This window comes from Callorhinus ursinus, unplaced genomic scaffold (genome assembly GCF_003265705.2).
Source record: "Callorhinus ursinus isolate GAN/ISIS: 27379988/994484 unplaced genomic scaffold, GSC_fseal_2.0 scaffold10, whole genome shotgun sequence".
Classification (NCBI taxonomy): domain Eukaryota; kingdom Metazoa; phylum Chordata; class Mammalia; order Carnivora; family Otariidae; genus Callorhinus; species Callorhinus ursinus.
In genome coordinates, this window is record NW_027397072.1 from 74,114,535 (window position 1) to 74,140,779 (window position 26,245).

General features: G+C 46.7%; 1 protein-coding gene across 7 annotated transcripts in view; it reads right to left on the bottom strand.

The window, feature by feature from the left end:
• PRKCE (protein kinase C epsilon) overlaps positions 1-26,245 on the bottom strand; it is a 475,917-nt gene that overhangs the window by 126,257 nt on the left and 323,415 nt on the right. For all 7 annotated transcript variants that reach the window (XR_003207488.2, XM_073897764.1, XM_025868896.2 and 4 more), the window contains 3 exons: positions 25,620-25,716; positions 22,733-22,929; positions 19,952-20,125 (listed from right to left, as the gene is read on the bottom strand). Coding sequence is in view for 6 of the 7 variants with exons in the window: in XM_073897764.1 (XP_073753865.1) it covers positions 19,952-20,125; positions 22,733-22,929; positions 25,620-25,716 (468 nt within the window). In the remaining variant the exon portion in view is untranslated. The remainder of the gene's footprint in view (positions 1-19,951; positions 20,126-22,732; positions 22,930-25,619; positions 25,717-26,245) is intronic.

Consider the following 26,245-nt stretch of genomic DNA (forward strand, 5'->3'; position numbering starts at 1 on the left):
AGTGGGGGAGTGGGGATGGTGCAGGTCATTCGTAGAGAGAGAGACATTTTAGATGTATCTCAAAGGGCAACAGGAGAGAGTTGTTTTTTGTTTTTTGTTTTTTCCCCAAAGCAGAGCCCTAAAATGACTCCAGCAGCCTTGGTCCTCACGTGTAAATTGGCCTCAGGGTAGTGGGAGAATCTCAGCTGGGGGTCAGAGGGCCTGTGCGTGCAAAGGACTCAATCCCACCCTGGATCACTAAGAGGATTTCAAGAACACCCCATGTGTTTTCTCATCCATTGAAGGAGGTGACAGTCCCCTAAATTGTACCAAAAGATCAAATAGAAGCGAGAGCTTTGAAAATCTGGAACACACTTCACATGCAACATCAGGTAGAAATACTGAGGTCTGAACTCTCAGAGGCCATAGTCTATGGCGCCCCACAACATCCTTTAGGTCAGAGCACAACTCTGACAGCCCAGAGTGTTGTTTGCCATCCGCAGCGTGGTCTGGGGCGAGTCCTCACCTGCTGATGGTGGGCGGGGCCCCTGCCCAAACTTGGTGCCCATCCCGGGTTCAAGGACACCAAATTTCAGGGAGCCTCCGCCATTGGCCACTGAGCCGACCACGACCTGCACAAAACTGAAATGTGTGCTTTCAGGCTGGTGAAGTATCAAGCTCGAGGCTGCCCTCACAGTGGTGACCCCTCATCAGAAATGCCCCCTTTCCCCTCGGAGTCCTCTGTGCAGATGCTTCTGTCCTCTGAGCTCAGCTGGGGCCCTACCACCCCTGCCCAGCAGGCCCTGCCTCTCTAGCCCCCTTGGAGCCCCCTCTGGCAGTCCAGCATCTGAGTCTGCCCAATCCTGCCCTGCGCACTCCCTCTCTTCCATACGCCTCTCAAGAATAAGGCTCATGGCATATGAATCTCTTGCAAATCCCAGCGGGGCCTGGGACAGTGTCTAGGGTGGTCACTTGCCGATGACTTGAAGGTCAGCCTTCCCCAACAGTACGTGGTTGTGCCACTCTGGTGCTGTTTCTCTAAGTGTTGTCAGAGACCGCATTGCATTAAAACACACACACACACACACACACACACACACACACACACACACACACAAAACGTGAACCCCTAGCCCTACTGAATCCCCAGGGATAGGACCTGTAATTTGCCCTTTAACGAGCTCCCTGGGAGATGGAATACACACAAGGGTCCGAGGACCCTGCCGTAAGGGAGGTACAATAACCGGCTTAGATGGCAAGATTCATGTCCCGGGCCTCTGGCCTGGAGACCAAATGGGTCTCCCGCCACCACACCTAGTAAAAAAGAGGAAGAGTAGTGGCCCCTTGACCCTTCTCTTGCCCGGCAAATGTTGATGGGCTGTTATGGCACCATTCCCGCAGACGAAAACAACAGGCCTGAGTCCTTCTCGGATGTTCGGTTCACCTTTCTCCTATCTTTCCTCCCAGAAATGACCGATGTTTGTAAATACTATGTGTGGATTTCCTGCCATCACCTCATGAGTGGGAGCCATCCGATCCACACTTCGACACCGTTCCCGTGATCACAGAGGAGAATGGGCCTTTCTCCTCCAGCTGGATGGCTCCAGGGCTGTAAATGAAACTGACCTTTAGAAGCAGTGCCTGAGGATAGATACTTCATTTTCTATACTTTCCTGTTTCCAGTACCTGATAAATTCCTGGCCGAGTTCCTTTCTCACAGCCGAAAACACTGGCAGGTTGCAGATTTGGAAGTCTCAGCCAGAAAACATGAAATTGCATTAATATCCCCAAAAGCACACACCTTGGAAGAGAAAGTCTACCCAAGACTAATCAGAGTTGCTCTTAATGAGGAAATTACACAGAGGATTAAGACACTTCATCCCTTTCTCTTGGCCTCCCTATTAGGAGCTTCTAGGGTTACAGGGCTCTTCATAAATCACTGCTTATGTAGCCATTCTGACTCCAGCATCAACACACTGTCACTGCCTGGGTATTTTCCAAGTGCATGATTTCCCAAGTCATCCTGGAACTTTCTGGGATAAGTTGAGATGCAAGAAAAATACATGGTAACCTTGAACGAATCCTACTGCTGGAGGCCAGCAGAGGGGAAGTTTCCAGAAGGCTGGGGGGTAAGGAGGCGGCTTGACCATAACAAGGGCAAGTCTTGCCAGCAACCTCACGTCCATTCTGAGAGCAGAGGGGTGGGCAGAAGCCCGGTGCTGAGGCTCATTCTGTAGGCAAAGGCTGTGCTCTCTCCCCACTGCCCCCAAGATGCATGCTGCCAGGAGGAGGAGCACTAAGCAGTGGAAACACCTCTGCTCCAGCCCCAGCTCTTCGTGAATGATGAGCCCTTGAGAAGACCCCTCACTGATTCATGGGCCAGTTTCCTCATCTCTCAAAGGAAAATATGCCACTGCCCTACCTATCTCAGAGGTTCGCCGAAGGTAAACGGAGGTGATCTAGCCAACAAAGGACTCTGCAAAGCAGCCAAGGAGCTGCCTGCACGCACCTGCCAGGCGCCGTGCTAAAGGCCATATGCGTCGCTGCGCAATTCTCATGACAGCCCTTTGAGGGGAGCACTGTTACTTCTGTCATTCACAAGGAGGCAGCTCAAACATAGGACGCCCTACAGGTAACAAGTGACGGATACAGAATGAGTGCAAGGTACACACCCCGGAGAGGCTCCCATCAATCAGAAGAGGAAACACAAAATGAAAACTATTTTCGGGGGGAAGAAATGGATTCCACGGATGACAAAGATGGCAAGGAGCCTAGAGTCTGTGGGACAGGAAGACAGGGACTATCTCGCATCACGCAGGAGTAGGAGAAAGTGGGAAGTGGGTACAGTCACTTTCGGGGACAATTCCTTTTTGCCGGAGCATCGTTAATCGTCCACTGCAGAAAAGTGTCGGCCTAGCGGCAACCCTACCACACACAGATCTCAAGGATGCTAAAGGTAGCCATGACTCGGCATCTTTGTTAAATCCCCCAGTCACCTCTGGAAGATGCCACTGCTTTTCAGAAGGAACACCGATGTTAGAGAAGCTCCAGGTTCGGTGCATGGCTGGAAAAGCGCACGGGGCATTTTGACAATTGCAGCTTCTGACCCTCTAGTTTCCTTCCCCTCCACCGCCCACTACCCAATACCGAGGTCCCTCAGGGGCCGTGGGCTGACAGGAAAAGCTGAAGTCTGATTAGGCAACCAGAAAGGCCCTCCGGAGAGTCCTAGTGTGGGTGTAAAGGACGTGGACATCATCCATCCACGGGACATTTACGGCTGAGGGACTGGTGAGAAAATGAGGTGGTTTTTTTTGGCAGGTCTGCTGTGTTTCAGTACGTCCTTACCCTCTCCAAGGACATGGGGGAATGCCTAGAATATGGTCCACGTTCTCAGATGGAAGACCGCAGTGAACGTGCCCGTCTCCCCCTACCCCCCCCCAGGATATGAGGACCACAAAGAGTGGTCAACTTGGCCACCCCCCTCAACCACCCAGAGGTTTTGCAAGTGAGGACTTTTCACCAGTCCCTGATGCGATGGCCTTAACTTTCTAATGGGCTTACAGAATCTCCTAGCCATGCTTTGTGGGTGGACTTTCCTCCTGACATCACAGGCAGGGCGCTGAGAAGAACACACGGCATGGGAAACACTGACTTAAATACGCAGCTTGGGAAGGGGGTCATTATTCACGAAGCCTTCTGTGACAAGGACCCCAGCAAATCCCCCTAAACAGAATTTCCCCCACACTTATATTTAAAAAAAGAAGAGAGAGTGAGCCAAGTGAGCCGGAGGAGTCTGATATTTTCTTGCAGTTTCCTTTTTCCTGACGCTCTGTACAGGATGATGTAGTTGTTTACTTTGAGGCTCAGGAGTCAGCCAGCATTGTACGAAAAGCTTTCCCACAAAAAACCCATAATAAGACAAACTCCTTTCCATGATGTTCGAGCAATTAGCAACACATGAGCAGGCTTGCTCATGCCCTCGCTCCAGGATCTGCTTTCCTCCTGTCACAGGAGTCCCTCACGCTGGAAGTGGGGGGAGGGGAGACAGGGAGGACTCTCATTCCCCCGGGAGTGGGAGGGGGAGGCGGAGGGGTGTCAGTAGGGGGGATGAAGGAACGGGGGGGGGGGGGGGGGAGTAATGAACAAACAAGATCCTCAAAGGTCCCACCTCCAAGCCACTTTCGTGGCTCCCTCCGCTGTTCAACCCTGCATGAAGCAACATTCCGCACCTCAGTATGCTTATTTGTAAAATGGGGCAACGGGAAAGCGTCAGAGGTGTGGTTAGAGTAAATTACACCTATAAAGCTGTTGGCATATGACCTGAGGCTGCACAGTGGAATGGTGAGCACGCAGACAAAGGAGTGGGGACTGCCTGGGTTCAAATCCCAGTTCTACCTCTTACGGACTGTGTACTATTGGGGAAAGGTCTTTCTGGATCTCAGGAGACCTACCTCCTAGGTCCCCTGTAAGCATTATTAATCGGTATATGTAAAGAGCTTTAAAAATGGGTATCTAGTAAGTGCTGTCAAAATGCCAGTTGCTTTTATTTTTCGCTTCTAGAAAACATTCTGTAAATGTTTGTTGCTGGTGACGGCAGTGAGGAAAGCTACTTGAAAACCAGTGGTAGGCACAGGGGAGGGTGACACAGGAAGGGGCATGGGCCTCCACAGAAGATGTGTCAGAATCCAGAAAGAACATGCACATACACAGCATCCAAGCAGAGTTAATTTATCACAAAATTTTGTTGATGGAAAATGGCAAGAGGTCTCTGGTTTTCATAATATAAAGTGCCGAATGAAATGTTAGACTACATCCTCTTAGCTACAAAACATGGTTTAAAAAAATGCTGAGAAATGCCAAAGTTGTGGAAACCAGGAAAGATTTCTCCCCTAATCAGTGCTGCATGCCAAAAGGACAAGGCTTGGCTAGGGTACCCCTTAAGAATTCTCAGCCCATGCGTCCCCAGGCTGGGCTAAACGCGGGCCAGCATTCCACCTGGGATAACCCTGAGGTTTCAGCACCATCTTGGCCTTGGTCTTGGGAAGGAGACAGGGACTGTGCTTTATCCTTCCAGCTAAACCGACCATGTGATCAGCTGCCACACTTCCTGTCCTTGAGACAGACCTCCCTGCCAAAGACAACAGGAAAATCAAGACTATGGTGGCAAAATAATGATATGCAGACATTGTCCTCAAGCTCAGTTCTTACTACAGGGAGAATTTTTCTTGCGGGCGGGGGGCGGATATTATCATTTACAATGCTAACATCTATGGTAGTTTGGATACTTTCATGATCGTGTTCTACCCTTCCCCCCTTCCATTATAAAATATACCTACAGAAAGATATATAAAGTAGACGTATCGTAAAGAATAACCAAGTAAAACAAACCCCCTTTTAGCCATGATGCATCCTGACAAATAGAAAATGTTTGCTGGTCCTCAGCAGCCCCTTTAAACCTCTCTGCCAGGAGCTTGCCCCTCCCTCCCCCTCCAGGGATAAGGGTAACCACTGCCTTGGGTTTTTTTTTTTTTTTATGGTTTCATCACTGTGTGTCTCTCTGAAGAATATATTGGTTTTTTTTTTTTTTTTCTGTTTGGGGACTTTCTGTAAATGCAGCATGCTACATGTGTCTTTCTGGGACCTGCATCTTCTGTCTGCATGTCCTCCCTTTTTAATCACCAGCTCTTATAGCTCAGGTCTCCATTCTTAAGGGGGGGGGGAGGCTCACTCATTGTCTTTTAAAAGCACCCTTATAAAGCATCCCTCAAACATTCTCCCTACAGTATCAATGACACAGCAACTGAATCGATTCATTCTATTCCTATTCCCTTGCATGCGAACCGCCTGCCACACTTACATAAGCTGTGGCCAGTTCCCCACCTTTTCAATCCAAATATAATTCCCTTACAGCAAAATGACATTTCTTGGTAGATTTAAACGTCAAAGGAATGCATTCAGGACTTCCAAATGATACCCTCTTCCAAAAGGAGGCTTTCCCCCACCAAGGACCAAATTCTCAGTATTTTTGCACATTCTGTGTTTCTTTCTGGTTTTGTCCAATGGTTCACGCTCCTATTCTTGCCCTTCCTTACCGATGAAGTCTAAATGTCCCTTTTATGGAATAGGATTTTAAGTTTCATGTCTTTCCCGTAACCTTTGAACAATTTGTGTAGGTGTTCTCAAACCCCTCTAACTATTTTTTTCCTCCTGCAAAAATGCCCATTTGGATCGAATGGGCTTTTTACTCGCATAATCCTGCAAACTGTTCACACCATTTTCTACAAAGCATCAGAATGTCTGTGTTTTATGCTGAACTTAGTGTCTTCACGATTCAGGAATTAACCAGGAGCTCAAAGAGCTGAACAGAATCCATCCTTCTGGGGATACAGATGCACAGGAATCACAGTTTTTGAGCCACAAGCATCTATGTAACCTTTTTTAAGTTTGGGGGAGGACCCAATTTGTTCTGTCCTGCGGCATACATAAGACACTGCCTTCCTGTATTGACCTGGTACCAGCACACCAGGCTCTCTCCAGTTCTCAAGACCAGGGGCTGATCTCTCCTCCCATTAATGTGGTTTAAACCTAACCCGCAGAGATCAACACTGGGGGTGGGGGTGCAGCTGGATGGGAGGACCTGAATGACATAAACATCCAGACTGGTCTCAGACGAAGTTTTCTAGAAGCCAAAAATAAAAGCAACTGGCATATTGACAGCACTTACACTTACACAGATACCCATCATTTTTAAAGCTCTTTACATATACCCCAGACGAGTTCGTTCCTTGTCACAGAACGGCATGACCGCACAGAGCCAATCTCATTGACGCGGATGGGCTCTCACCACTGCGCTCCTGACAGCTCTTCCTCCCGTGCCAAAGTCCTTCACATGTGAGAGGACTCACCCTCCCGTGTGCAGGAGTGTGCCTACTGCCCCAGCAAAGGAAACAGTCAACAAAACAAAGAGGCAACCCTCAGATTGGGAGAAGATATTTGTGAATGACACTACAGATAAAGGGCTGGTATCCAAGATCTAAAAAGAACTTCTCAAACTCAACACCCAAAGAACAAATAATAAGTCAAAAAATGGGCAGAAGACATGAACAGACACTTCTCCAAAGAAGACATACAAATGGCTAACAGACACATGAAAAAATGTTCATCATCATTAGCCATCAGGAAAATTCAAATCAAAACCACATTGAGATACCACCTTACACCAGTTAGAATGGCAAAAATGGACAGGGCAAGAAACAATGTTGGAGAGGTTGTGGAGAAAGGGGAACCCTCTTACACTGTTGGTGGGAATGCAAGTTGGTACAGCCACTTTGGAAAACAGTATGGAGGTTCCTCAAAAAGTTAAAAATAGAGCTACCCTATGACCCAGCCATTGCACTCCCGGGTATTTACCCCAAAGACACAGATGTAGTGAAAACAAGGGCCATATGCACCCCAACTTTCCTAGCAGCAATGTCCGCAATAGCCAAACTGTGGAAAGAGCCGGGATGCCCTTCAACAGATGAATGGATAAAGAAGATGTGGCCCATATATACAATGGAATATTACTCAGCCATCAGAAAGGATGAATACCCAACTTTTACAGCAACACGGATGGGACTGGAGGAGTTCATACTAAGTGAAATAAGTCAAGCAGAGAGAGTCAATTATCATATGGTTTCACTTATTTGTGGAACATAAGGAACAGCATGGAGGACATTAGGAGAAGGAAGGGAAAAATGAAGGGGGGGAATCGGAGGGGGAGACGAACCATGAGAGACTATGGACTCTGGGAAACAAACTGAGGGTTTTAGAGGGGAAGGGGTGGAGGGATGGGTTAGCCCAGTGATGGGTATTAAGGAGGGCACGTACTGCATGGAGCACTGGGTGTTATACGCAAACAATGGATCGTGGATCACCACATCAAAAACTAATGGTGTATTGTATGGTGACTAACATAACATAATAAAATTTAAAAAAAAAAAGAAGTTGTTTTTAAAACGGACATAAATCTATCCTCTTTATATATATATATATATATATATATATATATATAAAATATATATATATATTTTTTCTTAAAGGGTCAGATTTTATTTTCAAGTTTTCTTTTAGTGGACTTGCTTGTCCTTCTTTGTGTGGTTCATTTCCAGTTTATGTACTCAAGAAATGCTTCCCATATCTCTAATAAATTCCCCCAAAGGAAAAAAGAGTGAATTAGACTAGGGAATTATTGCCACACTAACAGCAATGTGCTTCATTTGGTTGTGTTTGTGTGTTTTTAGTGCTTACTTTGGTGAATCTAGGAAACCTTCATAAATTAGGACTTGATAACGGGGGTTGGATTTAACCTATGATCTGAAAAACAAAACAAAACAAAATGGGTGTGGGCTGGATAAATAGTGGAAGAAATGCTAGGAACAAAGACACCATTTTCCCCAACCACTCCACTCCCTTCTCAGACTCTTACCATATTGCACCCTCCATGCTCCTTCTGGAGGACCAGTGAAGACCTCAAACCCCATTTACCACTCGTGTAGCTATCAGTCAGCCAGGCCCAAATCAAGGCTTAGAGCCAGGCAGCTCCACTCTGAGAGCCAGGGCTGGGTAATGAGCTTAGTTCCCTAGCAACCTGTACATGAGTGTTACTGATAAAATGGATTACATACTGCTGATGAATCCCAAGTAAATATCATATTGACCCAACAAAGGAGTTAATTTGTACCTGCTGTCACACCCTGGGCTGAATGAGAGAATTCTGTGATCCCTGCTAGTACACTCCCTGGAACATCACGAGAAAACAAAATGCCCTGATGGGAGTCAAAAGTGGATGTTTCAACTTCCTATTGCCTCCGCAAAAAAAGTTCTTGTAACAGGAAGAAGAGGGTCTGTTTTTCCTTCCATTGCTCTCCCAATACAAATCAGATTGCCTAAAATACCACCCCTAAAGAGTTATTCCAGGGTGCCCTGGGCAACAGAGATGAGTAGTCACCCAACCCTAAATCAACCAACTGCCATTTTATTTACACCTTGGTCTTTGGGAGTTTGGTTTGTGTTTATCCTTCCTCAAAAGCCTAATCTCCCCTGGATATTCAGACAAAATGAAATTTCTAGAAGCCAAGTGAGTTTGAATTAAATCCAGGCTCTGCCACTTCCAGCTGTGTGACCCGTCTTTGGGATAAGAGGCCTACCTCAGAGGGTTGACTTAAAAATTAAATGAGTTAACATACATAAAATGTTTGAAACTGAACCTGGAATATGAGTCCTATAGAAATTTTTGCTATGATTGTCATTATTAAGCCAAGGACGGCCCTGAAATGGAAGGTGATGACTAGCCCACCTAAATGACCCCCGCCCCCCTTTCTCAGACAACAGCAGCCTCCAAAGACAAACCATCAGAAGGGCAGTTGGGTCCAAGATGTTCTTTACTGGAACCACACTGGGGAGCCAGCCCCAATATGTGACCCCCTCTGCCCACCACCTCAGTGACAGGAAGGAGACAAAGCGTCCAGCAAAACTTCCCTAGAACCTTGTGGATGAAACAAAACATTTAGAGGAGCTCTGCAGAAGCCACCTTCAGGGTGACGTAGTTCAAGCTATGGGTTGGGCAGTCAGAAGGATGAACTACCTAACTCCCAGGGACGCACAACCAAAGGCATGTTCCTCACACGTTAACTAGTTACACTTCTAAATGTATTAAATTTTACCATTAAGATTTAATAATTAAGAAAAAGGATAAAACAAAGCATTCATCTTCTAGCTGAACATAGACTTCTTCTAAAAGGATGGCTCTCAGTCATCTCTTACTTGACGGTCTCCCTCCTGATGTACTTGTGAGAGGACTAGGTGAATTAAGAGAATGGGCCATAGTTATAGTCAAGGACAATCTGGGCTCAGGTTAGGGGATAGGTAATATGCATTTTCTCTCCATGGAGCTTGTGTGCCCAGGGGTCAAATTTACCAACAATGGTTTTTCAACTTGGTTTCATGAACAGTTGGGCCAGCTGGTCAGGAGAGGTCATCCTTATAGACAAGTGAAGTACGACAAAGCTCTTTGTCCAGTTTGGCATCTGTCTTTGTAAAGGATATTGAAATTGATAACTGGATATGACAGAAGCTAAAATTTATTGTGCCTGCTGTGTGCTAAAAACTGTGTTATGCTTTAGAGGGACAACTATAACACCTCCTGGTAGTTCTTCTGATGTGCGACCATTAATCATTGAGAGTATGTCTGAATTTGGAACCCTGATGTAGAAGGAAAGCCTTGTGAACATAAAGGCTCTGATCAAGGTAGAAGGAAGCGTTTACTGAATCAAGCTTTGAAAAAGAAACACTAGAAGAAGTTCACTGTTCACTGATTTCACCCTTGTTTTTCTCTCACTCACATTAGCAACAAGCAAATCTGGAAGGGTCCTGCGTATGGTTCCCAGTGAGTCACATTTTCCGAGATCTTTAGAATCTTGTAGATCACATTGTCTATCCCTGTCTGTGTGTCCTCCCCCAGCTTTTACTATGAGTAAGGAAATCGATGCCCTGAGAAATATCCCAGAGTAAGCTTCAGTGGCAGAACCAGAGCAAGAACCAGAGTTTCCTGACTCACAGTGCCTTCTCTCCTAGATCTCATTTTCCCTACAAAATAAAAAGGGCCCAAACACACACAAAGAGCTGAATGGGACATATCCACCACTTGGCAAGATCTCAAAGTCAAAGCATTAAGGACCAAGCAGGGCCATCTGAAGCATCTGAGATCATTGGAACAAAAAGTTCAGGTTATGTGAGGAAAGCCTATTGCTTAAGCTAAGTAATCTCAATAGATTGGCATCTACAAAATGCCCTGAATGGAAAACAACATCAGTCCACTATCAAAATTCAATATGAATCTAAAAATAGACACACTAAAAAAAAAAAAAAAAGTAAATCCTGAAACCCAACAGATGGTGTTGGATGGAGGTGGGAGGTGTGACATCAACCACTGAGGAAACTGGCTTTGTTTGGTGAATGGGTTCGAGGGCTTGGACCTCTGGTGTTAGGTTTTAAGATAAAACTTTCTATTTAAATTTGATCCTTGTGTACCCATTGGACTGTGAGCAAAGGACCTCCGGGAAGGGTGCAGGTCACTGAACCTGACAGGCCGTGATCTAAGTCCACGTTTCTCATCAGGCCAGGGTTACCCCATCCATATTTTCTAGAGTATCAAATGGCACCCTCTACTTCCTTCACAAACAGGCCAGCCTTTCTAGATGCACAGGGGACATCAAATGTCCAGTGGTGATTCTTCCTTCAGAAGCTCTCTCCTACTGCCTCTGGACACGTGAGAGTTACTGAAACAGCCTCCTTCCCGGTACCTCTGCTGTCCCTTCCTCCCTTTCATCCATGCCCCACGGAGCTGCCACACTGTGCCTTCGAATCCTCACTTCCTATAAGACCTCCTAGGAACACTTTCTCTCCAGAATAAGCCCAAACTCCTTGCTGGCATTGTAAGAACTCCACAGCGCAGCCAGAATCTCCTCCCGAAAGGGTCTTTCTCACGCCCTCCCACTGCGGGGCTCCTGCTCTAGCATGGTCATTGCTCTCCCTACGCTGGAGGATTGTGACTGCAAACCCCTCCTTTCCTGCAGCAACCTGTGCTCTGCTCCTCACCTCCACCCAGCAACTCCCCACAGGGCACCTGAGCCATCCACCCTCCTCCCCAGTGGCCCTTCTCGCCCCCAGGAGGCGAGGGTGGGGACCGCAGGTCTGAGTCCCAGCTCCGGCACTTAGCTAGCTGTGTGAGCCTGGCCAAGCTGCTGAGCACCCTGACCTCTTCCTCATCTGCCCACAGACATGGCACCGGCACCACACCCTATGAAGCTTGTGTAAGATTTATTATGTTAGTTCTTGCACGAGGCTTGCCACATAGTAGGTGCTCATTAAGTAGAAGCCTCTCCCCTTCTCATCACATACCGTCTTTATGCCCAGTTGCTAACTGATGTCTATTTTATCTCCTCTCCTTGAACAGAAGAGTTGCGCTCCCTGCTATCTGCCAATGGCACCAGGCAAGCTGCTGGTACAGACCCTCCTGACCAACTTTCTCATCATCGCAGAGCATCACATCCTACTCACGTTCTATCTACTTCCCTCTCTCTATCGCTCTCTCTCTCTCTCTCTCTCTCTCAATCCTTCTCTCTGGTGGGAAACCATCTTCAGTGAGCCAAAGTGTTTTATACACATGCTTCACGGTATTGTTTTCTCCAAACACTTCCGTTACTCATCCAACCAATTTAGAGACAGCACTCGCGGAGAATACGAGAGAGAATCTGCTTCCAAAAATTCCATCTCTACCTCTCAGGAATGTGCCCGTTTTAACAATGAAAGGACATCTGTAATGGAAGCCTTCAGGCACAGCTGCTGTCTACACACATCACATTATATACGGGAGGGTAAAAATCATCACTATTTCCTCCAGACTCTTGGAACTTACAGTGGTTTTAAACTGCAGGGTTTTTTTTTGTTTTGCTTTGTTTTTGTTTTTTAGGTGAAATTCTTTCTTCAAATGATATCTTACTTGGAATACTACTGTGTGAAGCAGTTAAAAGTGGAGCTGCTCCCAATGGAGCAGGAGGAGGAGAGTGAAGGTCCTCTTGCCACAGCACGCCCAGGGTCCGTGTGTCTAGACCCATTTGCATGCACACGCACACACACACACACACACGCACGCACGTGCGCGTGCACACACACACACACACACACACAGCACCTCCATAAAACCGACCTCGAAACCTACAGCTTAAAGGAACATGCAAATAGGGGCACCTGGGTGGCTCAGTCAGTTAAGTGTCCGACTCTGGATTTCGGCTCAGGTCATGATCTCGGGATTGTGAGATCAAGCCCCGCTTTGGGCTCTGTGCTGGGTGGAGCCTGCTTAAGATTCTCTCTCTCGCTCTCCCTCTGCCATACCCCCTCTCTCCCGCTCTAAAGAAAGGAAAAAAGAATAATATGCAAATAATTTAGGAGAATGCACAAGTATATTCCTTGGTGGTGAAGAGTATTTACTAGACGAACATGTATACATATGTACAGAATGTCAAAGGAGTGTAAATCTCTTCTGCCATGTGTCAATGTCCAATAGATGATTTACAATTTGTACTCAAGTTGACGTTACAGAGAGAGAGAAACATAGAGAGGCAGTTCTGTGGCAGAGAGGCAAAAGCCATCCCTGGGCAGTGCCTTCTGGTTCACTTATCGATAACATCAGCTCCGCTGATGCCTGGACTGGCGACCTGCAACCCCCAAACGCAGCGTTTTTCTACAAGAGGCCCTCACATATGGTAGAGACCTCAGAAATCATTTGACTGAAGAATATTTAGCGATAGCAGGAACAGTTACACTGTATCCCCTGGTGAAACTGGTCATCGTTTAGAGCATGATACCAAGTTTATAAATACAGATGTATAAACAGATAAGTACTTTTAAACTCGAAATATGTCAAAATGTGACTGGTCATTAGAATCATTCTTATTTTCTTGACCTCTTCTTTACCGAATTTTCTAAATTTTCTACAACTGACAAATATTCTTTGTGATAATAAAATATTATTTTTTTTAAAAGCCAAGGACAGCAATTTCTGAAAGAAAACAAAGCAGTGAGTTCTGGGCAGGAGATGCAGGCCAGCACTTTCCACACTGTGGTGTAATGAACATGTTCCAGTGAGGCTTCAAGTTCCGCGAGGTCGGGAAACATAACTACCTTGTTCACCACGAGCTCCCTCAGCAGGTAGCGCGGCACCTCGACGCCCATGGAGTGGTACACAGTGGGTGCTCACTAAGTGATGGCCGAGTGACAAGTGTGAGGACCTCATCCTACTCCAGCCCATTTTGAATATACGGATGGTCCCTGACTTCCGATGGTTCAATTTAGGACTTTTTTTTCTTTTTAATTTCCAGTGATGTGAAAGCAATAGACATTCAGTAGAAACCGTACTTCAGATTTTGCCCTTTTCCCAGGCTAGTGATAGGCGGTACTCTCTTGAGCTGGGCCAGTGAGTCCCACCCAGCTCCCAGTCAGATACTTGATGGTGAGGGCCAACAACCTGGGCACTTACAACCAACCTGGATGCATACAACCATTCTATTTTCCCACTTCAGTACAGTATTCAGTCAGTCACAGGAGATACTCACCAGTTTACTGTAAAATAGGCTTTGTGTCAAGTGACTTTGCCCAACCGTAGGCTAACGTGAGCGTTCTGAGCACATTTAAGGTTGGCTGGGCGAAGCTATCATGTTTGGTGGGTTAGGGGTATTCAATGCATTTTCGACGTAGGATATATTCAATGGACGATGGCTTTGTCAGGATATTACCCCATTAAGTAGAGAAAGATCCGTAATTCCTGTGCCCATGTCCTGTTTCTCCTCCCTTCTCTCTTGTACTTCCAGAAAGCAGACACATTTCCAGAAATAGTTTGATGGATCCTGCTATACTTGCCAGCTTAGGGGGCATTGTTTTGTTTGTTTGTTTGTTTGTTTGTTTTTATTCCAATCTCACGGAGTCCAAGTAAAACAGGGCTATCATCCTCAGACCCTTTCTCTGACAGCAATATGTGACAGCAAATGGAGACTGGGGAGAGGGGTTTAGAGATGAGACTATCTGAAGTAGAGAATCTGAACAGCAGGAAGGAGCTCAGAGAAGGAGACAGAATAATGTGTGAGCAAGGGCTGTCGGGGGATCTCCATTCCAATCTGAATTCTGTTACAGTCAAGTGGTAAGGCCTTGCTGAGCCTCAGTTTCCCACCTGAAAAAGACAAGTGACCATACTTGCCTCACCGAGATGTTTAGGAACATGTCCAGTGGCTAATAGAAGTGAAGGTATTTTTAAAAGCAACTGTCCCGTCCCTATCAAATGCAAGGTTTCCTTAGAGGAAAAGAGGCAGAAGCATCATAGATTAAGAGCCAACATGCATACCTCTCTGTCCTGGGGGCATGTGAATGTTAATTAACTCTATTACCTTTTGTTTCATCAGGCAAAGGGCATCCTGGTATGCTTCAAGACCTGAGTCAGATCCTTCTGCTCCGTGAAGCCTTGCTTGATTATGGAAACTCTTATCTCCTCTAACTGGCTAGGGCATGCCTGGCTGGTCCACACATAGACACATCCTACCACACACACACACACACACACACACACACACACACTCTCTCTCTCTCTCTCTCTCTCTCTCTCTCTTTCTTTCTCTCTCCCTCTCTCGCTATCTCTCTCTCCCTCTCTCTCAATACTCACCAGCCCTCCACAGCCTCAGACCATCCCTCCTCAAGAGCACAGAGTTTACCCCCCCCCCCAACTAGTTTGATTTGATAGACTCTTGATTCCAGGTGGCTGCCTGACCCAGAGACCAACTCACGGTTATCAATTTCCTTTTGTGAGTCACCAGATCCAATCAAAACCCCTCCAGCCCCTTCCACATCCGGCCGCTTCAGACTGCAAGCTCTAGTAGGAGACATACTTCATTCAATGGTTTCTTGGCTCTTTTTCGACTTAATCTGACAGAATCATCTCTCTCAAAAAAAAAAAAAATCTACCATTGGCCAAATTTTTACTTTGTTTTCTGCTTTTGTGCTTGCTGTCCTACAGAGTCAATGATCAAAATAAACATCAGGGTTCCTTGCAACTGTAATTCTTCCCCTACCATTGTCAACACTCCTTCTCAACAGTTCTCACCCCACACTCACACAGCTTATTAAAACTCATTTGAAAAATGTCTCCAGTCGCTTTTTAAGGATTTTTCCATTCTGCATTTCCCCCAGGGCAGCGAGGGAGGCTGGCCAAGGGAGATTCTCTAGGAGTTCACCCTCTGTTTCCTTTATGGCAGCTGAGAAAGGCAGAGCCCTCCAGGAGCTAGCTTCCCAGGCCTGGCGGGAAATGCCAAAGGGTGGGGGATGGGGGTGATGAGGTAGAGATTAATATTTTTAAAGGGGAAAAAATCATGGATGAAATGACTCAAGACAAATTTTATGGGATCCTGTCGTAAGCGGTGATTTCACAATGGGGATCGTACACAGAATCTAAAAATGCCTGAGAATTTTATTTCCTTTAACTACAAAAACAAAAACAAAAGCAAAAACAAGCCCATCACTCAGTGGCTCTCCCATCCCTAGATTTCTGTGGGTGAGGGAGAAGGCTGAAAAGGCAGTTCCTGAAGTCGCTCCTCCCCCTGAGCCCTGACTTTGACTAAGCCCATCACCTGTAGAGCCTAGCAGGGTGCCTGGCCCAGGGAAGCGCGTTAACAGTACAGCACGGTATACCCTTGAACAATGAGGCAGATGGGGAACCAAGCTCCCGCATGGTCAAAAATCCCCATATAACTTTTGACTTCCCCCAAAGCTTTATCAATAGTCTACTGTTGAACAGAAGCCTTACTGAGAACATAAATAGTCGATTAACATATTTTGTAGGTTCCATGTTTTATATATTGTATTCTTATAATAAAGTAAGTGAGAGGAAGGAAAATGTCACTACGAAAACTGTGAAGTAAAGGAGATGTGTTTACAGTCCTGTACTATTTCAAAAATAACCCGCATGTAAGGGACCAGTTCAAACCTGTGTGTGGGCCTAGGGTTGACTGTATTTCCGTCTTCTCTCTACAAATCATCAGATCTCACAGGTGCAGGAATTTTGCTCATCATCTCCCAAACACCCTCCACTCTTCCTCTCCTTCCTGCTGTTGTTCAGGCATTGTCATTTGCTTTTCTTCCTTCCAGATCCCTTGGAGAACGATCAGAGTACATGAACCAATGGCAAGTAGGCAGTAGGCATAGAAAAGGCCAAATCAATCACCCTTGAACCGTATCTTCACAGCAGGCTGTGGGGACCAGACCTAATTCATGACTTGACATCATGACTGGTGCCAATGGATTTACACAGTCATCCCCAGTGGTCACCACACCGGACAGGCACCTGCACGTCACACACATCTAAGTCCTGTCAGGCCACCCGTGTAGCGCGTGGCCTGAAGCTATGTGCAAACCATCAGGAAGTTCTCAAAGCGTGTTTCCTTGGGGGCCCTTTCTTCCTATACACTGAAAATCAAAGGCTCACCTAAAAATAATTAAACCCGACTTAACGTTATTGCTGCTTTGTGTGGCAGAATAAAACAAGAGTGAAAGAAATCTTAATAGGACTGCAATCAGATCTCACATTCCTTAACTGTGTATTAGAGTCTTAGCTGAAACCAGGTTCAGGGTAACTCAGAGGAATTGTCCTTTCTTTTCAGGAAAAGTGAAACTAAAGCAGGACGCAGCGATGGGGACTGAGCCTGGCTCCCGTTCCCAACCCCGACCGTGGCCCAATCCTCCCCTCCTCAAAGCCTGGCTTGAGCTCTCACCCTACTCCAAACTCCAAGAGCACCTCTCCTCTGAGTCTCCTGGTTTGAACACCCCACACCATGCTCTTTGCTGCCATTTGCTTACAGAAGGAGTATAAACTCCCCATCGCTTAGGGAGCAAACCCCTCCACTTTTTGTTGATAAGCCCAGAGCCAGCACCTACCTCATAGTTAGATGAATGAATAATAGCTACTTTTTAAAACCATGACTACTGGTTGTCATAGGAAAAGTCACATTTTCTAGATATTGGGGGTTTAGAAAATGATTCTTCCTAAGATTGCTTTCATTAGTAAGCTAAGGTCCTTCGGTGAGGTTGAAATAGGATTCCCTTTTGACAAGTTAGGTGAACATACATCTGTTGTGTAAAGTGGGGTGTGCTACTGTTCTCCCAAACAATGGTGGTATGGCAGAGGTGGGGCAAAATCGCTCCTGTAACTGTGGCTATCTGATACTGGCCTGAGAAAAAGAGTGAGGTAAATCTCTGAACTACTAAAGTCACTTCTCTCCCCAACCCCACTCTCCAGCCACCCAGATCCTAATCTCCATGTCAGTTTGGTTATTGTTCTGTCATAAAGGAAATCCATGGTGTTACTCAACACCATTTTGTCCTCCAAAAGCTGCCATACAATGAGGAAGCTTAACCTTGAGTTCTACAATATACAGAGGAGAACACTGCTGACATGGAAGATATTCATTCTCTCACTCATTCACCAAGAGGTGTAGGAAAGCTGACCCTCCACTGTGGCTCCCCAAGGACATTGGGTCTCTTGGTAATGTGTCCAAAGAAAAAAACACCTGTGTGGATCCCTACCCCAGAAACCACCACAGATAGTGTAAGAGATGGCTACCTGTTAGGGGTAGGGGAAGGGGGGAAGTTCCCCCCACAGAGGGGAACACTGTTCTGGGTCAGGCAAGAGAGCATGTCAGTGTGGTATCAGGGCAAGGTCCAGTGGACTGGGAGGGAGTTCCAGAGACCAGATGCCAAGTCCGTCGTGGCCAAAACTGAGTATCTTATGGGCGAAAGACTTCTACTCCTCTGAAATCTGATTTTCTCAATGGAGCAAAAAGTAGAGAAAAGAAGAACATTGACCATACGATTGATTCTCTTTTCTCATGTTGGGCTCTGCATATGTGCACATACATGCATAGACCCACAAATATTAGGCATTCCATAAAACATGTCCAAAACAAGGATTGCCAATGGGTCCTGTACTTGTTCGGAAAAGGGATTTCCAGATTTTCAGAAGGTATTTCTTATTCTCCTGAGATTCTCCAAGATCGGAGGGTTAGGAAAAATGCCAGTAGATCACGGTTTCTCAGTGTGGAGTAGGCAGTGTTATGGGTCGAGCTTGAGAATGAATAATTAGAAAATACTATATTAAATCAAGACGATTTTTTTGTCCCATTGCAGTTCTCCTCAGGGACTTCAATAAGCAAGTGTATGTTGTGAGACAGTCTAAAGGAGGTCAGATGGCAATTTCCCAAACCATGGGCTACAGAGTCCTTTATGCTTAGAGTTTCTCAAGTGATGAAAGTTCAGAGAAACACCCTTTGAGAAACAGTATCCCAAAGAGCCTGTAAAGTCCCTGAGGTCAAACACTGGGCCTTGCTTACCACTGTATCTCCACACCTGGCACACTGGAAGAATTCAATCAAATATAATAAAATAAAATTTTGCCAAATGACCAAACAAGTAATTATTGAATTCAAAGTGGAAGAATGTTATCACAGTGACGTAGAGGTGCGAGGATGCCAAGGGGCAAGGGATCGTCTCTCCAAGATGGCGCCCTTCACTGTCTGGGCTCCACATGGGCACAGGGAGGAGTTTCGGGTGAAGTTGCCTGTGCCTTCTCAAGAAGCTAAGGACTACAGACCCATAGGGCAACCTCAAAGACTTTAACTTTCTTTTTTCTCCAAAGAGGGGTAATAAGATATGAGCTTCATGAAGAATGTTGGCATTTCTCTTCTTTACTAAGTTAAAAAAATCAGTTATGATACTCATAGGTGAGACTCCATAATGCTGTTACAGATTATTTTCGTTTCTTTACTGCCACCTTCTGGTTCCCAGGCTCCTACCTGGTAAATTTAAAACGCCACCTTATATTTGTATTTCGCCAGGGCATTGTAAGCACTTGCCCATAGCCTTTGCCTCCCATGACATTATACAAGTCAGAGGTGGTTAGGGCGGCCTTCGCTCCTTTTCATTTGACCTGAAAGCAACAGGGAACTTAAGTGATTTGCCTAGTGATAGAAAGTTAGGAGCAGAGCAAGGACTAACCACGCCTGTTGGTTTTTCCAAGGAGCAAACACTGGGTTTAGCTGTTTGGCTTTGTCCAGCTACCTCTGCAAAGAGTTCTATTGCCCTCTCATCCCTCCACAAGCACAACCTTGAATGGAAAATTCCATGCCCTTAAAAAAGAGAGGATGCTGTTCAAATATACCCTGATCTTCTCAAGGATAAGATCCATTCCACTTTACAAGGCCTATGAGAAAAGAAGGTAGAGGGTCTATAATTGATTTTTTTTTTTTTTAATCTGACACCAAGATGCCATCCCATCATACAGCACTACCCCAAGATGGTGGCCCAAGATGGCGGCCCACCACTTTCTTCTTGGCCATACCTTGGTCTGAAAGCAGCAATAGAGTTGGGTTAGGTACGGGTGTTTCCGTGCCAGCGCCAAAATCCTCTTCTCTGTCATTGTGCAGTCCACATCATCATCCTGGAGGATGACATCCTTCTTTAAGACCTTCACAGCATATACTTCATCTTTGCCTTTCAGCTCTGCCAACATGACCTGCAATGAACCGAAACCACTCCCGTCAATCTATACACACATGGAATCCAAAGAAAAAACACAAGTCAATACCAAAGGCTTTCAAAACTAACTTCTTTTTTCTTTCATTTTAAGTACTATACAAAATTTAAAAATGTTTAGAAAAACTACCCATCCTAATGTAGCTACTAGAATTCATTTATTTATGTTTCATCTCTAGCATAGGACCTAAGCGAAGAAAAAAGAAGTTCAACACACATCTGTGAAATAATTATTCACACGTACATATACATTTGTCATACTTGCAATTATAGTATTGCACAAATATTTTTTAACTGACATTAATAAGGATTTATCGTCTACATTGTCACCATCATTATCAGGGTTGCTTATACTCAACTGAAGTAAACATATTACAATTTATTTAACCATTTACCTCATATTACACACTTACGTGAAACCTAATTATTAAATATCAGAGAAATAAATTGGATCGAGGATTTTTGTACATGTCATTTTGTTTCTTTTGGGGGGGCATATCCTTAAGCTAGAAAGTCTTAGGAGTATAAGGTTAGATATTCTGCACATTTCTTGAGTTTCAAAAAGGATGTACAAAATAATCGGCCACTAGGAATGTAGAGATGCTCCAGTTTCATGGCAGTGTACCCACCACATTGGGTGTTTTCACTTAAAAAGTGTTTTTGCTCATCTAACAGGTGTGAAATATAACATCAAGCCTGTTTTAACTTGCAATGGAACTTTTAAAAAAATTTTTCCTTAAATTGTATTTGTGTGAACTGTCAGTTTCATACTCAAGATAACTCTGTCTAGTTCTATCTACTGTCTTATATTATTTTCTTATGAATCTGTATGAGTTTGGTATACAACAATACTAACACTTTGCTTTCTGCAGAGGTTTGTCTAAGCCTGTTTTATGATTTTCTGTTCTATAGCAAACAGGATCACTTGTCCTTACGTAGCTAAATCTGTCATGTTTGCCTTCATGGTTCTTCTATAGCCTTAATGCTGGGAATGTGATTCCTTCTCCAGAGAGCAGATTCACAGTTCTATGAGTTTCAAGTTTTCCCATCGTTTGATATTTTTGCACTAATTTCTCCGCAATGTGACAAGTCCTTCTCTTTTTAAACAACCATCTCCTAAGCCCGGTATGCCAGGGTGAGCTGCTAGGGCTCAAGAACTCAGTAACTCAGAAGCTTCAAAAAGGAATTCAGGGTGCTGAGGAACTTTCATCGCTGACGAGTAATGCAAAATCTTTAAAAGTAGCTCAAATGCTGGCTGTGATTTTTCCTAAAAAACCACCTGAATGCTCCAGAGTCATCCAAGTTCCCATCCTGCCTACACGGTAAGGAGACCTGGAAACTCTGAGCCTGCTCATTTCCCTTGACTCTTGTTCAAAATTAAACCTGCTCACATCCCCGAGTTACGCCTGGACCAGGGCACTGGGGCGAGCTTCTTATTTACTCAGTCTCTGAAGAATGTGATTGCTTCAGCCTCTACATTTAAGTATGCTCCTCCTTGGGTTACCTTCCTGCTACAGCGATCTCAGGATGAGATGGGACAGGTGAGGGGCTGGGAGGCAGGCCCACGCCCTGGAGGCTTCCAGAGCCATTCCCTTCAGGGAACAGCAGAGCGGCTCTGTGGCTCAGCAAGCTGGCTGATCTGCAGGCTGCTGCTTTCAAGAGCCCAGGACACGTGAGGGCACGTGACTTGGGAGCCGCCAGGCCCAGGAGCAGGGTGTGGAAAGGCACCTCCTAGGGACTCCCATCTTTGCAGAGCACAAGGAAATGATCAGGGATCTCAGCTGAAGGGTTAGCCAGCATCCTGGGCCCTCTGCCCTTCCATCTTCTTTCTAAAATGAACAGGGATTATTTCCCCCAAGTCACTGTGCCACCAGAATGGAGTCTGATCACGCCGAAAGCTTCACGGGGCACATACACCCCGCAAGGCTCTGCTTATCTCAGTGTGGGGCCGGACAGGGAGAACGGCACCAAGGGCAAGAACCAAGCCAGGAGGTGATTATTCTCATTCTCTTGCCACATGTGCAGGATAAACAGCCCTTAATAAGTGCCAGAAAAGTCAGTTAAATGCCATTTAACTTTCCAAATAATACATGCTCAGATTTGCTCAGAGCCCGAAGTTCACGGAGGGCAGAGATTCCAGAGTTCATTTTCAAAGTCTCTGTCATGAATTACAGCCAGAACTTCAGATGGATCTCTGAAGGAGGGAAGAAATGCAGTGCTAGCTAGTTATCGCCGAGAATGGGGATGCCAAACACACATAAAACAATTTAAACGTTCCCAAGTGTCATTTTATTATTTTTTTTTTTTTACACCCACGACCTCAACTTGATGCCTGTGTCCCCATTTGACAAATGAGAAAAACTGAGTCCCAGAGAAGTTAAGTGACTAGCTGGAAGTCCCACAGCGAATGAGCAGCAGATCCTGGGCTCCCACCTGCTTGGCCGCAGGCCGTTTCCACAGAACAAGGAAGGAAGACGCAACCAGACCAGGCTGAGATGTTCACAGCCTGATCTTACCCAGATCGGACAGATGAGGCAACGCCACGGGGCAGAGAAAGTCAGCGGTTGTACCCACGCACACCACAGACCTTGCCAAAGCTGCCTTTGCCCAGCACCTTGATGAAGGTGAACTCATCCAGACCCAGGCGCTTGGCCTGGCCCTGCCGCACTTCGCCGTTCTCCCCGGGGCTCGCCTGCTGGCCGTCGCCGCCTGCTACGCGGTGCTCCTCCCCGCGGGTGTCAAAAGACAAGGCCTTCCGGATGTTGTTTTCAAGTTCTTTTATTTCTAGGGCCAAGGGTGACAAGACCTCACATTAGTGCATACCTCAGGATCCCTTCCCATCAGGACTCAGCACTCAGACCACCCCCCCGCCCCCCGAACCCCACTGTGAGGTCTCAGCCGGCCTTCGGATTCTTCATAGCAGCCGAGCCAGCCTGGCATCCCTCCACGGGTTCCTCCCTTTGCTCTCCAAGCTTTCGCCGGCACCTAACGCACAGCAGGGCCTCAGGCTGCGAAGAGGAGGACACAGCTCCCCAGGGCTGCCACTTCCAGATTATGCCGAAACCCGGCCCTCTCTCTCTCTCTGAAACCCCCTCTGGCCTGTGGCCTGCTCCGTTATTCTAGGTGTAGTGCAGGAATCCTGGCCTTCTCTGGAACCCTGCGGAGTCCCAAAGACAACAGGCTCCCTTCGAGTTCCCTTTGAAAGTTAGAACAGTGGTTAAATCGAGAACTGTCATCACGTGATGTAACTGTATCAGAAGCTAGGACCCGGAAGCCTTGAACCTCTGAAGGACTCTACTTGGCCTTATTGCATTTATTCTAATACCCATCTCTCACAAGGTTATTCAACAAAATGAGCCACGGGCTTCTCATTAACTAAAGGATTGCTGTCCGGGAGTGACATGTTGCAAATTTACCTCAGACAAGGCAGGGATTCCTCAATACAGTTTCACAACCACGGGGCAGTCTTGTGTCCCTGCAGAGCATGTGACCTAAACTACCCGGCGGTGATAACACTGGATGGCCCTTTGACCTTTCCTGTTTGAGCAAGCTTTATTGTTAGCTATTCATTCACCAAGACACACACACCTCTCGATGCAGAACTGGGCACCCCAAGCATAATCTGATTTTAAGAGATGCTCATCAGAAACTGGGATGATGGAAGGGGGGCACAGACTATCAACCCTTGGGAATCAGAATGAGGCATGATGACCAGGTGCTGCTTGACATAAAGAAATCTTCAGCTTCTTTTCAGAAGGACGGAGGCCCATGAGAGCTTGCTCAAGGAATCTGGATCTTTCTTAGATCTGCTGGGGTGGAGCGGGGAGGGTTGAGGATGGCTCCTGAGTCTCAGGCTCTCCCCTTGCCAATTCAGCCATTTCCTAGCACTTTTTCCTTACTCAGTATACCTTCTAGTCTCAGCAAACAGCTAGAAGTCTCAGTTTTCAAGGCAAACTACTTAAACGGATTTTGGAAAACAGAACTTGGGTGTCTAGGGATTCAAAAGCTTGAAGAAAATGTCATTCTGTGTCTTCTCACAATGGAAGGAAGAGAAACTGTGTGTCATCTCTGTCCTGTGGCAATACCGTGTCTTGCTAAGAGGGTCTTTGCATCCAACTGTGCCCACACCGCTGTACTGACCAGAGACAAACACAGGCACGACATCCCACCAGGTGGCAGCCAGGCCTAGAAACCACACTCCACCTCACTCTTACTGGAGGCATGTACTGTATAACGCTGTCTCCCTGAAGTTCTCAAAGGAGGTCTCAGCACTCAAAAGGGACACATGGAAACATCCACATAGGTTGCAGGGTAATACCTACCAGTTTGGAGGCCCCTGCGTACCACTGGATTACTCATGAATGTGTCAAATCTTTTTCGGAATAAAGCAGAGTATAAAGATGCAGAAAGCTAATCAGAGCAGCAAGAACAGCGACTCAGACCAATTACTCTGTGGCCTCAGGATAGGCACACACCACCCTGCAGCTGTTTTATTTACTCCTGGGTAAGCCGAAGTGGGTCACAGCGATGACCCTCTGAGACCAGCGTCCCGAAACCAGGAGGGGTATGGTCTCAGCCTTACTGCCGACTTAGTTCCAGACCATTGGACAGAACTTTTCGACTCCCTGATCTCCCACTTCCCAGCCTGTGACATGGGGACAGGGATGGAGCGCCACAGAGTTGGCGTGAGCCTAAGATTAAGATAATGAACACAAAGAGGCTACAGAAAATCAAGGCACGCTTGTCATGCAACGATGATTATTCTTGCTCTGCAGAAGCATACATCCCTTTCCAGGGATGTCTGGTCACCAGAAGGGAAGGTTTTAAATGTCTTAGTCTCCCCTCAGCATTCTGGGATGCCCTCAGAATTCGGAAACTTTGACTACATTAAGCATATTCTTAGGCGGAAGAAGGAAACCTGAGCTTTAGGAGGCGGTCAGGCCTAGAGCTGGCTTCCTCTCTTCTCTCGGTCTGTTCTCCAGCTCCATGCTCCTGTCCCTGTCCATCCACAGGCCACGGCAGGAGGTGGCCCCTCTCCCCCAACTCTTGCCCTGCTCTCAGGTTTCCGGGGGTGATGATCAGAGTCAGGATGAAAGGAAGTGGCACTCAGCTGAGAGGGGCGTGGTGGATGGGAGGACAGGTCTGGGAAGAGGCCCCGGGGCACCCTCCTACATTCGGGACCCTGGAAAGAGGCCAGGGTAAAGAAAGAGCTACACCATCACCTGCTCTTTCTCTCTTACCCTGGCCTGGACAGGGTTTAAGGCAAACACAGCTGTTTAAGTGCCTGTCCCTCAAGACAGCCTTGCAGAGAGAAAGAGCAGCTAAGGAGTCAGTAGGGAGAGGGTGTCCGAAGCTCTTCCAGGGCCACCCCTGTTCCAGCTAACAAGGGCGGAACAAGGGTGGAGAGGCCGCCACCTCCTCAGTCCTTCCGATGACATTGCTCAGAGGTAACAAAGCAAATCCGAGGGCCTCACCCTGGTCACAGGGGGAGGTGGGTGCTGACTTGGATCGATCTTCCTCCGATGGTGAGCTTCCAGAAGTGGGCTGCGGGGACTCGGCGCCGGCAAGGAGCTAGAGGGCGACAAAGAGGGGAGGCGTGAGAAGGGAGGGTGGGGGCTGCCCTGAGGTCAGGAGCGCGGAGGCGCTCTACTTATGGAGCGAGGGCTGTAGGAGTCCCTGGTGCCCAGCAGCGCTCTCTGAATGGACGTTCTGAAAGCAGGCTCAGGTTCATTTGACAGTTAAAGGGAAGACAAGAGACTGCACCAGGCCCTGTATGCAAGTGCTGAGTCACTCCACTGTACGCCGGGATCTAATGTTACACTATATGTTAACTAACTGGAATCAAAACAAAAACTTAAAGGGAGAGCCTGCAATTTGTTCAGTTTTCATTCTACCCAAGCACAACTGTCCGCCTTCCACTGAGACCTCCCTCGCCTATGCAAACAACGCAAGTTACCACACCCAAAGCAACTCGGTGTTTGTCTCTAGCACCTGTTGGGCATTTAGCCATCGTCTTGTTCAGCTGTTCATGGCCTAGTTCATGGCCTCTGCACGTGGCTACTGTGTGGGGCTCTCTACTCAGGTGGACTACAGGCTCTCG